The sequence below is a fragment of the Octodon degus genome, unplaced genomic scaffold (assembly GCF_000260255.1).
Source record: "Octodon degus isolate 3935 unplaced genomic scaffold, OctDeg1.0 scaffold00111, whole genome shotgun sequence".
In the NCBI taxonomy this organism is placed as follows: domain Eukaryota; kingdom Metazoa; phylum Chordata; class Mammalia; order Rodentia; family Octodontidae; genus Octodon; species Octodon degus.
The window spans coordinates 5,938,411-5,951,229 of NW_004524687.1; the positions used below are offsets into that span (position 1 = coordinate 5,938,411).

At 36.7% G+C, this 12,819-nt stretch overlaps 1 protein-coding gene across 4 annotated transcripts in view; it reads left to right on the forward strand.

The window, feature by feature from the left end:
- Zcchc6 (zinc finger CCHC-type containing 6) overlaps positions 1-12,819 on the forward strand; it is a 72,605-nt gene that overhangs the window by 4,727 nt on the left and 55,059 nt on the right. For all 4 annotated transcript variants that reach the window (XM_023699142.1, XM_004639384.2, XM_023699144.1 and 1 more), the window contains exons 3-6: positions 3,314-3,498; positions 4,083-4,199; positions 4,643-4,820; positions 7,589-7,677. In XM_023699142.1, the coding sequence (XP_023554910.1) occupies positions 3,314-3,498; positions 4,083-4,199; positions 4,643-4,820; positions 7,589-7,677 (569 nt within the window). The remainder of the gene's footprint in view (positions 1-3,313; positions 3,499-4,082; positions 4,200-4,642; positions 4,821-7,588; positions 7,678-12,819) is intronic.

Below are 12,819 nucleotides of genomic sequence, written 5' to 3' on the forward strand. Positions count from 1 at the left end.
TCTTTGGCCCCATAATCTCCTTGATCAGAAAATTTGGGACACTACTGAGTTACATGACATTACAGTACAAGTTCTCTTATGTCCTGAGTCTTAATTATACTTCATTTTTATGCTTTCACATTTGCTAAATGAAATATTTAGCTTCTGTTCTCTAAAAATTTTCATAAAGGAAGCATTACGCTTTTGTGTGATGTTACTTACTTTAGAGAGAAGTTCAATTTAATGTGTAAGCCTCACACTGCATTCAAAGGGTCTTAAAAAGGACCTCACTAAAAAGACTGAAACAAAAATTGTGTCTTAATGAGGTAGTTTTATTATAATGAGAAAATGTAATGAGAATTAATAAATTGCTTTGGGGCATGGGTAACTAGAAATTGAACCCAAGACCTTTACAATGAGTTATATCTGCAGTTCCTTTTTTATTTTTTATTTAGAGACAGACTCTTACTAAGTTACTACGTTGTCCAGGGTTGGCTAGAACTTAAGTCTTCCTGCCTCAGCTTCCTAGAGTGCTGCAGTTACCAGCAGGGGCTGTCACCTCACCCAACCCCCAAGCCTTAGAGTTGCTTTTTTTTTTCCTTCCATGCTTCTATATCCCTCAAATGTTCTAGATTGCCCATTGAATAAATTTGGGAGAGTGCCCATAATGATCTTACCTGGAAAACATCCACTCAGACACATGTCCTTTGTGAATAGAATAATGTGGACCAAATAAAATATATGAAACTTGGCATGTGAGTATAGAGAGCTCATGTTAGCATAAACTTGAGAAGAGCCAGGTAGCATTCCTCTGAGGAATTAGGAAAATTTTCAAAAGTATCCAGTGTGACCTTCCAGGGGTTCCTTTAGTAAACTTTTGTTTGGTACTTTATCCCTTTTGGCCTGTAACTCTCAGTTCACAAGGGTATATTGTCTTACTAGTTCTAATCCATTCTTTTTTTGTTTTTTGTATTTGTCTCTTTGAGACAGTGTCTCCCTGTGTAGTTCAAGCTGCTGGCCTTGAACTCACTTTGTAGTCCAGGCTGGCCTCAAACTTGAAGTGGTCCTCCTGCCTCAGCTTCCCAGCTGATGGGATTACGGGCCTGCATCATGTCCAGCTCCTGATCCATTCCAAGTGTGACTGAGTATACTCAGAAAGCATTTTGTAGTAATTTTTCAGTTTTCATATTGTGAAACAGAAGACTGAATGTTAAGAGTCCATACATATTTTAAGCTATATTTCAAAACTCAACTTTGATTTAGTCCTGCATCCTTGGACAAGTCAATGATTCTCTTGGCTGGCAGACATTGTTTTTATCTGTGTAGTGGGGCTAACATTAGGCCACATTTAACGTTAAGTTTTTGTTTTGTTTTTTTGCGGAACCAGGGATTGAACCTCAGGCTCTTGCACGTGGCAGGCAACGCTTATTCCACTGAGTTGTCTCCCCGGCCCCTTAACATTAAGTTTAATTTGGTTAAGTTTTACTTAGTTAAATTTGGGATTAAACAAGACAGTACATAGTCAGTGCTTGCTCTACATCTGCCACAGAATAGAATAGAAATGGTAGATGCTGTTGTCATCATCTGACAGAAGTTCTGTGACCACCCCTTCCTTCTCTGTGTAAAAGCAATGGCTTCCAGGGCAGAGAAAAGTCAGTTTCTGAGAAAGGACAGCAGCACAGTTGTACCAAGAGGCTGATGTGACCAAGGGAGAGTGGAGTTTAAGGAGGGAACTTGGTTGCCGATCATTTACTCTTTAGGAAACTAATGCAGACTTTTAATGAATATTTTACTAGGTAAGAAATTTGTCATGAGTAGTGAAGTCAGGTGTGTTTATTTAGAGATAGTTTATAATAATAAGCAAATTAATGAATGAACACTTGTAAGATATAAGAAAAACACATCTCAATTTTTGTTCAGGTAAAGAGTGCTACTGGCCTTAGAAGATTGTTATAAATTTGTTGAGGATAGAAGAAATGTTAGAATGGAAATATTAACCTGACCTTCTAGTCAACTGATGAGCTACCTTTGAGTTTTATTTGCTTAGTACAGTTTGGTTGATTTTTTTTTTTCATAAACTGTGTTTTTCCTAATACTTAATTTTGTTTCAAATTGTCACATATTATAGAAGCTTTTTGCAGAATTACAATTAGATTCTTCTGAAATAGTTGAGCACAGTGCTTCAGATTGTCCTTCTAGGCAGTAATTCGTTTTGTTTTTGCTGCTGGGGATCAAACCCAGGGCCTTGTGTATACTAGGCAAATTCTCTGCCACTAAGCAACGTACCGAGCCTGGCAGTAGCTTCTTGTTCTTTCTCCTTTTTTTTTTTTTCTTTTAATTTTCAAGGTTATACTTTCTTTTCTGACAGATTTTTTTAATTAGTCAATTCAAAGTAATTGTTAAATTAATAACAAGTTTCCCATAAAATTTGACAGAGGAAGTGCCTCAAACCAGGGCATTTTGGTAGGTTTACGTTTCTGTGGACTAATGTGTAGTAAGCCATTGAAAACAATTCTAATTATCAGAAGTTTAATTTGGTTAATAAGTTTTACTTAGTTATGTGTTCTGCATGGCTTTAATTTTCAGAACTTGATAAAAGTCATCAAAGCTATTTAAAACAAGTTTTTGTAGTTAGGTCCAACAGGCACGTTCAATTTCAGAGAGAGAAAAATTGAAAACTTAAAAAAAGTAACAGATTCATTCATTCATTGTAAGGCTTGCAGAACTAATAACAGTGAAGAAACAAATTTGTAATGGCAGTGAAGAAACAAATAAATTAGAGAAAACCTTTAGGTAACAGTTGTTTTTTCCTTTGAAATATACCCAGCATGCCAGCTGTTCAATAACATTAACATAAAAGTAGAAATAAAACAGGTAGGCTAGATGTGGTAGCACACACCTGTAATCCCAGCACTTAGAAGGCTGGGGCAGCAGGATCACTATGAGTTGGAGGCCAGCCTGGGCTATATAGTGAATTCAAAGTCAGCCAGAGCTACATAGTAAGACCCTGTCTCAAAAAAAAAAAACCACCAAAAACAAAATACGTAGCTATCCTCAGTCAATAAGATTTTGGCTTGGATATTTCACTGTTAATGGCAGAAGTCCAGTTGTATGTAATTGAAAGTTTAATTTGTAACTAAATGATTTTTCACTACAGATGAGGATTTCCAGATTGTAAAGATAGGCAGTACTGTCCGTATTGCCCAATAAGAAAAGCAAATGTAGATGGTTTGCAGCAGAACAGTGGGTCTTGCAAAGTGTATTAGAAAATTCTGCTTTTTACCTGAGTATGACATTATTCAGTATTACTAGTAATATTTCCTCCTGCTTTAAGAAAACAATAGGAAGCAGCGATCCCGACCCAGGAAGCCACGGAGGACTAGAAATGAAGAGAGTGAGCAAGATGGAGACTTGGAAGGTCCTGTGATTGACGAGTCTGCACTTTCCACAAAGGAGCTGCTGGGCCTGCAGCAGGCTGAGGAGCGGCTGAGGAGAGACTTCATTGACAGGCTAAAAAGGGTAATAACTTGACTCATGCACATGATAGTGAAAAACCTTGTGCTAAGCCAGTCCTTTCAGTGCCCTCCTATAATCCCAGCACCCTCAAAGACAGAGGCAGGAGGAACACAGGTTTGAGTCCAGCCTGGGCAGTTTAGCAACTTGGAAGATCCTGCCTCAAAATAAATAAAGAGAGGCTAGAGATGTAGGTCAGTTCAATCCTGAATTCAGTTCCTCAGTACTGAGGGAGGAAATTCCTCATTTTGCGCTATGTTAGTAGTTGAGACCACAGTACATGCTTTGATGAATAGCTGTCCTACTTTGGTTACCAGTGTTTAAGTAGTACAGTTTGAAAAGTGATAGTAAGATTTGCAGTAATGTCATTCTTAGATGAGTGTGAGGTGGTAGTAATGTAAGTAGTCTTTTTTTTTTTTTTTTTTTCGGAACCGGGGATTGAACTCAGGCCTTTGTGCTTGCCAGGCAAGCGCTTATTCCACTGAGCCATCTCCCCGGCCCCTTAAGTAGGCTTTTAAAGTGAAGAAATAATCTTCTTGCCTAGTGTTGCTTATGTGTATGTTTAAAATAGATCTGCATTCAAATTACAGAGACCACGAAACTGCCCCACAGCAAAATACACCTGCAAACTCTGCGATGTTCTGATTGAGTCTGTTGCATTTGCCCATAAGCATATCAAAGAGAAGAGACACAAGAAAAACATGAAGGTAAGCATCACATGACTAAACAAGTGTCTGAGTTATTGGCATCTTTGTGACTTTTTTCTTAAATCTGTGGAGTTAATATGTTTATATTTTGTTTGTTAAATTCGTTTTAATTAAAATACTTCATCCTTGTAAGATATATTTCTTGGGCAGGATGATAGAACCAAGGTATATGTCCTTGTGACAGTAATAAAGCAAATAATCAGTTTGTCCTTGCTGTTTTTAATGTTCTACTTTGGACTTTCTCCGTACTTCTGCATATTGTGTGTTATCACTGATCCTGTGTACATGAAATGTGTATGTGTTTGATAGGATAAAGACTGACACAGCTGAAATGAGAAAGAGGGTGCAGAAAAGGATTCTAGAAAACTGTAGGATGGTGCCTTAGTGAATGGCAGAAAGTAAAAACTATGAGTCGTTTTTAATCTTAATATTGCTCTTAAAAGGAAAAGCAGGAAGAAGAATTGCTCACTACACTGCCTCCACCAGTGCCCTCCCAGGTAAGGGCAGTCGGCATTGCCATTGACAGAGTGGTGCAGGAGTTTGGCCTACACAGTGAGGACTTGGAACAGAGGCTGGAAGTTAAACACATCATGGGAAGTGTGCTCCAGCACAAGCTACCAGGTATGCTCTAGTTTTGTCTTCAGTGTATCATCACATTTCCAATAATTGCCACTTATTTTTAGTACTTTTTTTTGTTTAGTTTTTTCCTGAAGCATTTGGAATTTTTTCAGACTTTTCTCAAGGAACAGATTTTCACATGCATTATCATTATAGACCTGTTTTCATAATACAGTAAATTTCACTGTGTGATAAATTTTATTATAGTTGAATGCCTCAGATTATTGAGACACCATATATATTGCTTTACTTTTCTATTTAAATTGACACAATATTTTTGTATTAAGGATATAATACTCTAGAATCATTTTCAAGTTATATGTGTTGAAAGGGTTTCATTTAAGCGTACTTAAAAGAATGCAGCATCTAAAAAGAACTGTGAGGAACTAGTTTGTTAAGTCATTTGTAATTGGTTTTGTAGGGGTTTTTTGGTAATTGTTTTGTAGTTGAATTCATTTTTTTAGATGTCTGTCTTTTGCTATTTTTAATTTAGTTTTTGTTGTTGTTTTTTGTTTGTTTGTTTTGTTTTGTTTTGTTTTTGAGATAGTGTTTCACCATGTCATGTAAGCTGGCCTTGAACTCCTATGCCCATGTGATCCTCCTGCCTCAGCCTTCTGCTTAGCTCTGCTTTTAGGCACATGCCACTGGCTTATTTATAAGGTTAGATCAAAGGTGCAAGTAAGGTTGATAAGGACAGCAATCTGTGATATGCTGCTTATAAAACTGTAAGACCAAGTGTGGCAAATGCCTCATCAGCTGCCATCCTTTGAGACAGTAAACCCCATCTCATCACATTGACCATCCCTGTTTAGATAAATCCTGCAGATAAATCAGATTTATTAGAATTCAGATAAATCAAAATTATCTGTAGAGGCAGATGGAGATTCCTTTTTATCTTGAGGATGGAGCGTGATAGTGAAATTCTTTTAAATTAGCCACTTTTTTTTTTTTTTTTTTTTTTTTTTTTTTTTTTTTTTTTGTGGTTTAGGGGAGGGACTACAGGGTGTACAGGGTCTCTTGGTAGATCGGACTCATAGTGATCCACCTGTTTACAGCCTCCCAAGGGCTGGGATTATAGGCGCACACCATCTCGCTCAGTCTGTTTCCTTTTTAGAAAGTTCCCCTTTTAGAAGGTTTCACAGGTGATCCTAATTCATAGTCAAGGTAAAATATTATTAGATACATCACCTTATAATTCTTCAGTTTGTTCTATTAGATCATAACACTCAGTATTAAATACCAATGTTTAACATTAAATACTAGTATTTTATGTATAATAATTCAATAGTTATTTCATTGTGTAAGTCTCCTGAATAGTCAACTATAATTTAAGTGATTTTTTTGTTATACATTTCTGTGTAAAAGTGTACAATACTTCATTTTAGAAAGCCCTCCAAAAAATTACTTTCAAGTGATTAGCAAAACTTTAAAAAAAGTTGTGATGAGAAAGAATATTTTAGCAGAGTATTAGTAAAACATCAAAAATAACTGCCATACGTTAATACAATGGGTGCTCACATGTGTACACATGCCTTCCACTGAGAAAGAAAGCATACTTCCTGTGTTTCTCAGGTGATAGAACCCAGTGTCTTCACACTGAGCTATATCCCCAGCCCTTTTTTTTTTTTTTATTTTTTGAGATAGCATCTCACAGAATTGCTGAGTTGCCTGTACTAGGCTCAAACTTGGTGATCCTCCTGCCTCAGCCTCCCAGACTGCTGGGATTATGAGTGTGCATCACTGTGCCCTGCTAATTGCTTCTGTCCAGCATTTTAATGTGTATCTGTCTTGTAATTATTTTTGGAAGTTTTTCTAGGGGAACTTTGTCAAATGCTTTTTATACTGTTAAATCATATTAAAAATATAGTGAAAGATGAATGTTATCATTTCATTACTTTACAGTAGATTTTATTTATTTTTTTACAGTAGATTTTTCTTATATGTGCTTCCTAAAAAGTAAAATGTTTATATTAATTCTTTTTATAAAAAGAGTATTTGTTTTTTGGGGTGGTGGTTTTGTTTTGGAGGTGGTGAATATTTTGAGACAGGCCCTCAAATTGTGGTGCAGGCTAGTCTTGAACTCACTGTATCACTGTGTAGCCCAGACTGGCCTTGAAATCACAACACTCCTCCTACCTCAGGCTCCCAGGTGCTGGTATTACAAGCGTACATACACTTGGCTCACTGTAAAGTTTATAAATGTGAAATAGGCGTGCTTTTTCAACTGTCATATTTTAAAAATCACTGCAGATAACTTTACATACAAAAGCTAAGCATGGATAACATAGAGGATGTAAGCATGTTTAGAAAGAGAACGATACCAAGAGAGCGTGGTTGAGCCACCCATTGAGATATCACCTGCCCTTGCAGGGGCAGCAGCCTGATCACCAGTGGTTCAAGCAGGCAAAATACTGATGGGCTCACATCAGATCTTCTTCACAGCAAGACGTGTATTACAGCCCCATCGTGACCATGTTAAGCCACAGCCTTTCTGTCAAAATTAAGGACTAAGCAAAGAACCCCCCATTTCTGCCCTTTGTTTATGCCGAACTTGACTAGTTTTGCTTTACGGTTTCATTTCTAAAATAACACTGTTTTGGGGGCCGGGGAGATGGCTCAGTGGATGAAGCACTTCCCTGGCAAGTGCAAGGGCCTGAGTTCAATCCCTGGTTCCGCCAAAAAAAAATATAAAAAAATAAAATAGCACTGTTTTAATTACAAATTTTGAGAAATTTTACTTTTATTTATGACTTTTATGTATTTATTTTTAGATTGTTCTCTAAGATTATATGGGTCTTCCTGTAGCCGATTGGGTTTCAAAAATTCGGATGTAAACATTGACATTCAATTTCCAGCCATTGTAAGTATGAAATGAAATGTTGGAATTTTCAGAGTGGTATGGAAATTCTTTTTCTCAAATGTGAACTGTGTATAAATATATTATAGACATTTGAAGTAATGTTTAATGTAATGATGACAGCTTTTCCCCCAGTATTTCCCCATTTTTATGTCTTCTGCATTTCTTCAGTTTTATAACTACTTCAGAGAATTTTTTTATGCTTCATAGATTTTTGTACTTATTTTATGCTGTAGATCTTTATACTTATAATGTAAATTTTCTAACCATATGGATCTTTTGGGGGTTTTTTGAGACAGGGTCTCACTATGTGTAGTTCAAGCTGTCTTTGCACTCACTGTGTAGCTGGCCTCAGACGCCAACAGTTCTCTTGCCTCAGCCTCTTGAGTTTTGGGATATAAGTGTATGCCACTATATTGGTAAACAGTGTGAATCTTAGAGGGATATTTGTTTCTGTTCTTTTGAAAATGATTTCTTGGTAGAATCAACTTTCCAGTGACAAGAAAGGAATTCACATCTGAAAAAAAATGTAGGTTTTTAGAATTCAAGATTTTAATGCTGAATTATTTCCCAAGTTTTTGTTCTTTACATGCCAATTACGTTAAGACAATTATGTTTTCAAATAACATTTTTATTTCAAATGTGTTTGAAAAAGATGCTGATCGTAAAAATAACCTGGAGGGCTGGGGAGATAGCTCAGTGGAATAACTGCTTGCCTGGCAAGTGCAAGGTCCTGTGTTCAATCCCTGGTACCACCAAAAAAAAAAAAAGTACCATAACTTAGAAGGGGCCGAGGTTACCCAATTACCCATCAGGTTCCACAGCCAGTTCACAACCAGTCTCAACCTGGCTAGAATTACTTGTTAAAAAATACAGATTGCATGGTTCCACCTGCAGGGATTCAATTTCTTAACCTCTGACTTCGTGCTATTTCTGATTGTTAAAGCTGCCTGGTCAGCAGACCAGTAGGTTTTATATTCTTTTAATCTTCCTTAAATTATGATCATTGATTTACCAACCATGGCACTTATTTTATGATATTTTTAAAAGAAAATATACAATAATAAAAAACATTAGAAACAATGCAGAATTTTACTAAATAAAATATGAATTCAACAGTATTTGTTTTATTGCATAATGTTATCTTCAAATTAGTTGAACAGATTATATGCATGCAAAAGTGGAAAAAAGTTGTAAGAAATTAAAATGAAGAAAAATTTTAAGTATTAACTGCTTCTTTCATTACACCAATGGAAATTAGTAGTACAGTTATCCAGTCCATCCAGCACACATATGTAAATATATCTTTCCCCCACCCTCCCTCTCCTGTCCTTCTCCACATCTCAGGATTTCCTTCCCTTTGGTTTCTTTCCCTCTCTACAGCACCTATTTATTCTACCTTTCAGATTTTACTCTCCCAGGTTCTTACACTAGCAAGACAATACAGTGCTTGCACATGAGGGTCTGATTTATTTCCCTTACCAATATAGTCTCTAGTTGCATCCATTTACTGATAAAGACTCAAATTTATCTTTTTTACAGCTGAGTAATACTCCATTGTGTAAAAATCCTACATATTCTTTATCCATTCCTTGGGTGATAGGCATTTGGGTTGTTTCCAAGATTTAGTTATGACAAATTGCGCTGCAATAAACATGGATACACATATATCACTGTGGTATGATGTTTTCAGTTCATTGGAAAAAGTACCCAGGAGGGGAATAGCTGGGTTGAATGGTATCTCCAATCCTAGCTTTTTGAGAAATCGCCACACTGATTTGCATAGTGGTTGTACCTGTCTACAATCCCACCTTTATTCCCAAAGCCCCTCCAGCATTTGTTATTGGTTGACTTCTTGATGATAGCCATTCTTTCTGAGGTGAGATGGAATCTCAGTGTTATTTTAATTTACATTTTTCAAGTGAGAAATGATGTTGAAAATTTTTCATATATTTATTTTCCATTTGTATTTCTTCATCCAGAAGTGTGTGTCATTTAAGATTCCCGTTTTTGGACTGGGTCTTCGAATTCTGTAGACCTGATTTTTTAAAATTCTTTATTTGTTCTAGATAGAAGACTTTTGTCTGAAGGACAGTTGGCTAAAATTTATTCTCAATTTATGAATTTTCATTTTACTCTGTCATGGTTTCCCTAATTTCTCTCTTGGTACATTCCTTGTTTGTGTGCAGATGTGCTATTGATTTTTGAGGGCCAGGGATTTAGCACAGTGGTATAAGTGCCTGCCTGGCAAGTACAAGGTCCTGAGTTTGATCCCCAGTACCAAAAAAAAAAAATCATTTTTGAGTGTTGACTTTGTATCTTGCTATACTTCTGAGTTTGGTTATTAAATCTACAAGTCTCTTGGTGGAATTTTTGAAGTCTTCTATGTAGAATACCATGTCATCTGCAAAAAATAATTTTACTTCTTTTCTAATACTCTTTTCATTTTTTTCTCTCATGTAATTGCTTTGGCTAATGTTTCCAGAACTGTATCAAACAGGAGTGGTGACAGTAGGCATCCTTGTCTTGTTACTAATTTTAAAGTGAAGGCTTTCAATTTTTTTTTTTTTTTTTTTTTTTTTGGCGGAACCGGGGATAGATTTCAGGCTTGCCAGGGACGCGCTTATTCCACTGAGCCATCTCCCTGGCCCCCCAAGGCCTTGAATTTTTGTCAATTTAGTACAATGTTGGCTTTTATCAGGTTGAGGTAAACATCTATTCCAGTTTTTCTGTAGGGTTCTTATCATGAATGAGTGTTAGACTTTATCAATTTTTTCTGCATCTATTAAGATTGTGTGACTTTTATCATTGTCTCTGTTGGTGTGGTATATTACATTTATGGATTTTTGTATATTGAACCATACCTGCATTTGTGTGATGAATCTCACTTAGTCATGATATATAAACTTCTTGATGATTTGCTGCATTCTGTTTGCTAATATTTCATTGAGGATTTTTGCATCCATGTTCATTATGGAGATAGGCCTGTACTCTCTTTAGGCTGTGTCTTTCTCTAGTTTTGGTATCAGTAATGCTTGCCTCTAGTATTGAGTTTGGGAGACTTGCTTCCTTTTCAATTTCATTGAAGAGTTTAACAAGCGTTGTAGAATTCAACTGTGAATCCATCAGGACCTGGGCTTTTTTTTGTTGGTAGATTTTTTTATTACATTTTTCAATTTCATTTACTGTTACTACATTATTTGGAATTTTTATACTTTCTTGATTTAGCTTTCGTAGTTCATATGTATTTAGTTAATCCGTCCATTTCTTCTGTTTTCCACCCTGTGAGAGTAAAAATTTTGAGTAGGTATTGATAATCTTCTGAATTTTCTATATGGTCTGTAGTATATTTGCCTTTTTCCTTTATCACATGAATTTTTTTTTTTTTCATTTTAGTACAGGGTCTACAGTGTTTACAGGATCTCTATGTAGATCGGACTTGCAGTGATCTGCCTGTGTTCAGCCTCCCAAGAGCTGGGATTACAAGCACACGCCACCACGCCCAGTCTCATTTGCTATCTCAGCACACCCTGGGGGCAGGGCTGGCAGTGCAGGCCAGGGGCGTTGAGTCCTGGCCACTGCATTTGCCTAACCAAGCACTTTAATCCGCTGAGCTGTTTGACCAGCCTGAATTTAATTTTTTTTAATAAAGTTGGCTAGGTTTTTCTCCATTTTATTTGTTTTTTCAAAGAACCAACTGTTTGATTTATTAACTCTTTATATTATTTTTCTTTGTTGCCATGGTATTAATTTCTCCTCTGATCTTTATGATTTCCTGCCTTCTTTGGGCTTGATTTGCTCTTCTTTTTCTAGAAGTTTGAAATGTAGCATAAGATTATTCATTTGAGCTCATTCTGTTTTCCTGATGTGTGACTATAAATTTCCCTCTTAAGACAGCTTTCATTCATTGCATCCCACAGGTTCTGGTAGGTTGTGCCTGCATTTTCATTTGATTTGTCAGTATTGTTTAATTTCTTATTTAATTTCATCTACGACCCATTGATTGTCCAGGAGGGTATCATAAGTGTTTAGGGAGTTTTTGTAGTTTCTTTTGTCAATTTCCAATTTCACTGCACTGTGGTCAAATAATACACATGGGATAATTTCAGCTCCTTCGCATTTACTTAAGCAGGAGCTTTAGACCACTAAGCTATCTCTCTGACTCCCTGCATTTACTTAAGCATACTCCATGTGCTAGTATATGGTCTGTTTTGGAGAATGTCCAATATGCAGCTGAGAAGAAAGTGTTGTTGTTGTTTTTTTTTTTTTTTTTTTTCCATTTATGTATTTGGTACAGGGTCTCCCTATGCAGTTCGGACTCATAGTGATCCTCCTGTTTTTGGCCTCCCTAGTGCTGGGATTTTAGGCATGAGCCACCACACCCAAACTGTTGGTGGCTCAGCATGCCCCGGGGACAGGGCTAGCGTGGCATATGGGACCTAGGATTGAACCCTGGTCCCTGTACTTGCCAAAGCAGGCTTTTAGTCCTCTGAGCTATCTCACCGGCCCTTAGAAAGTTTACTCTGATGTTACTGGGTAGACCACTCTGGTAAGATCTAAGTCCATCTCTTCACAATTTTCCCTTAATTCTGTCATTTCTTTGTTCATTTTTTGCCTTGTTGATCTGTCTCTTTGTGACAGTGGAGTGGTAAAGTCCCCCATTCCAATTGGGCTAATTATCATTTGATTGTTCATGTCTGTCAAAATTAGTCTTAGTAGTTGCGTGCTCCTACATTGGGTGTATATGTATTTATTATTGTTCTCTCTTCCTCTTACAGTTTGCTTCAATCTATGAATTTTCTTTAGAGTAAAATGTGTTTCTTGTATACAGCATATTGTTGGAATTGGTTTCTTGATCCACTCTGCCAATGTGCTTCTTTTGATTGGTGAATTGAGGCCATTTACATTGATGGTTATGATATATGTATTGATGTATCTTTGTCATGTTATTTTCATGCTGTACGTTCCCTACTTTTCCCCTCTGTTTAATTGCTTGCTCTGCTTTGTTTGAGACGAAATCGGGCACATTCAGGGTGGTATGGTCGTAGACACTTCTAACAGTTTGAGGATAGGATATCGCACAAAGTTCTAGTGTGTTGTGGACATGCATAATGACCATGACAGTTACTCGTGGCCAGGCGTCAC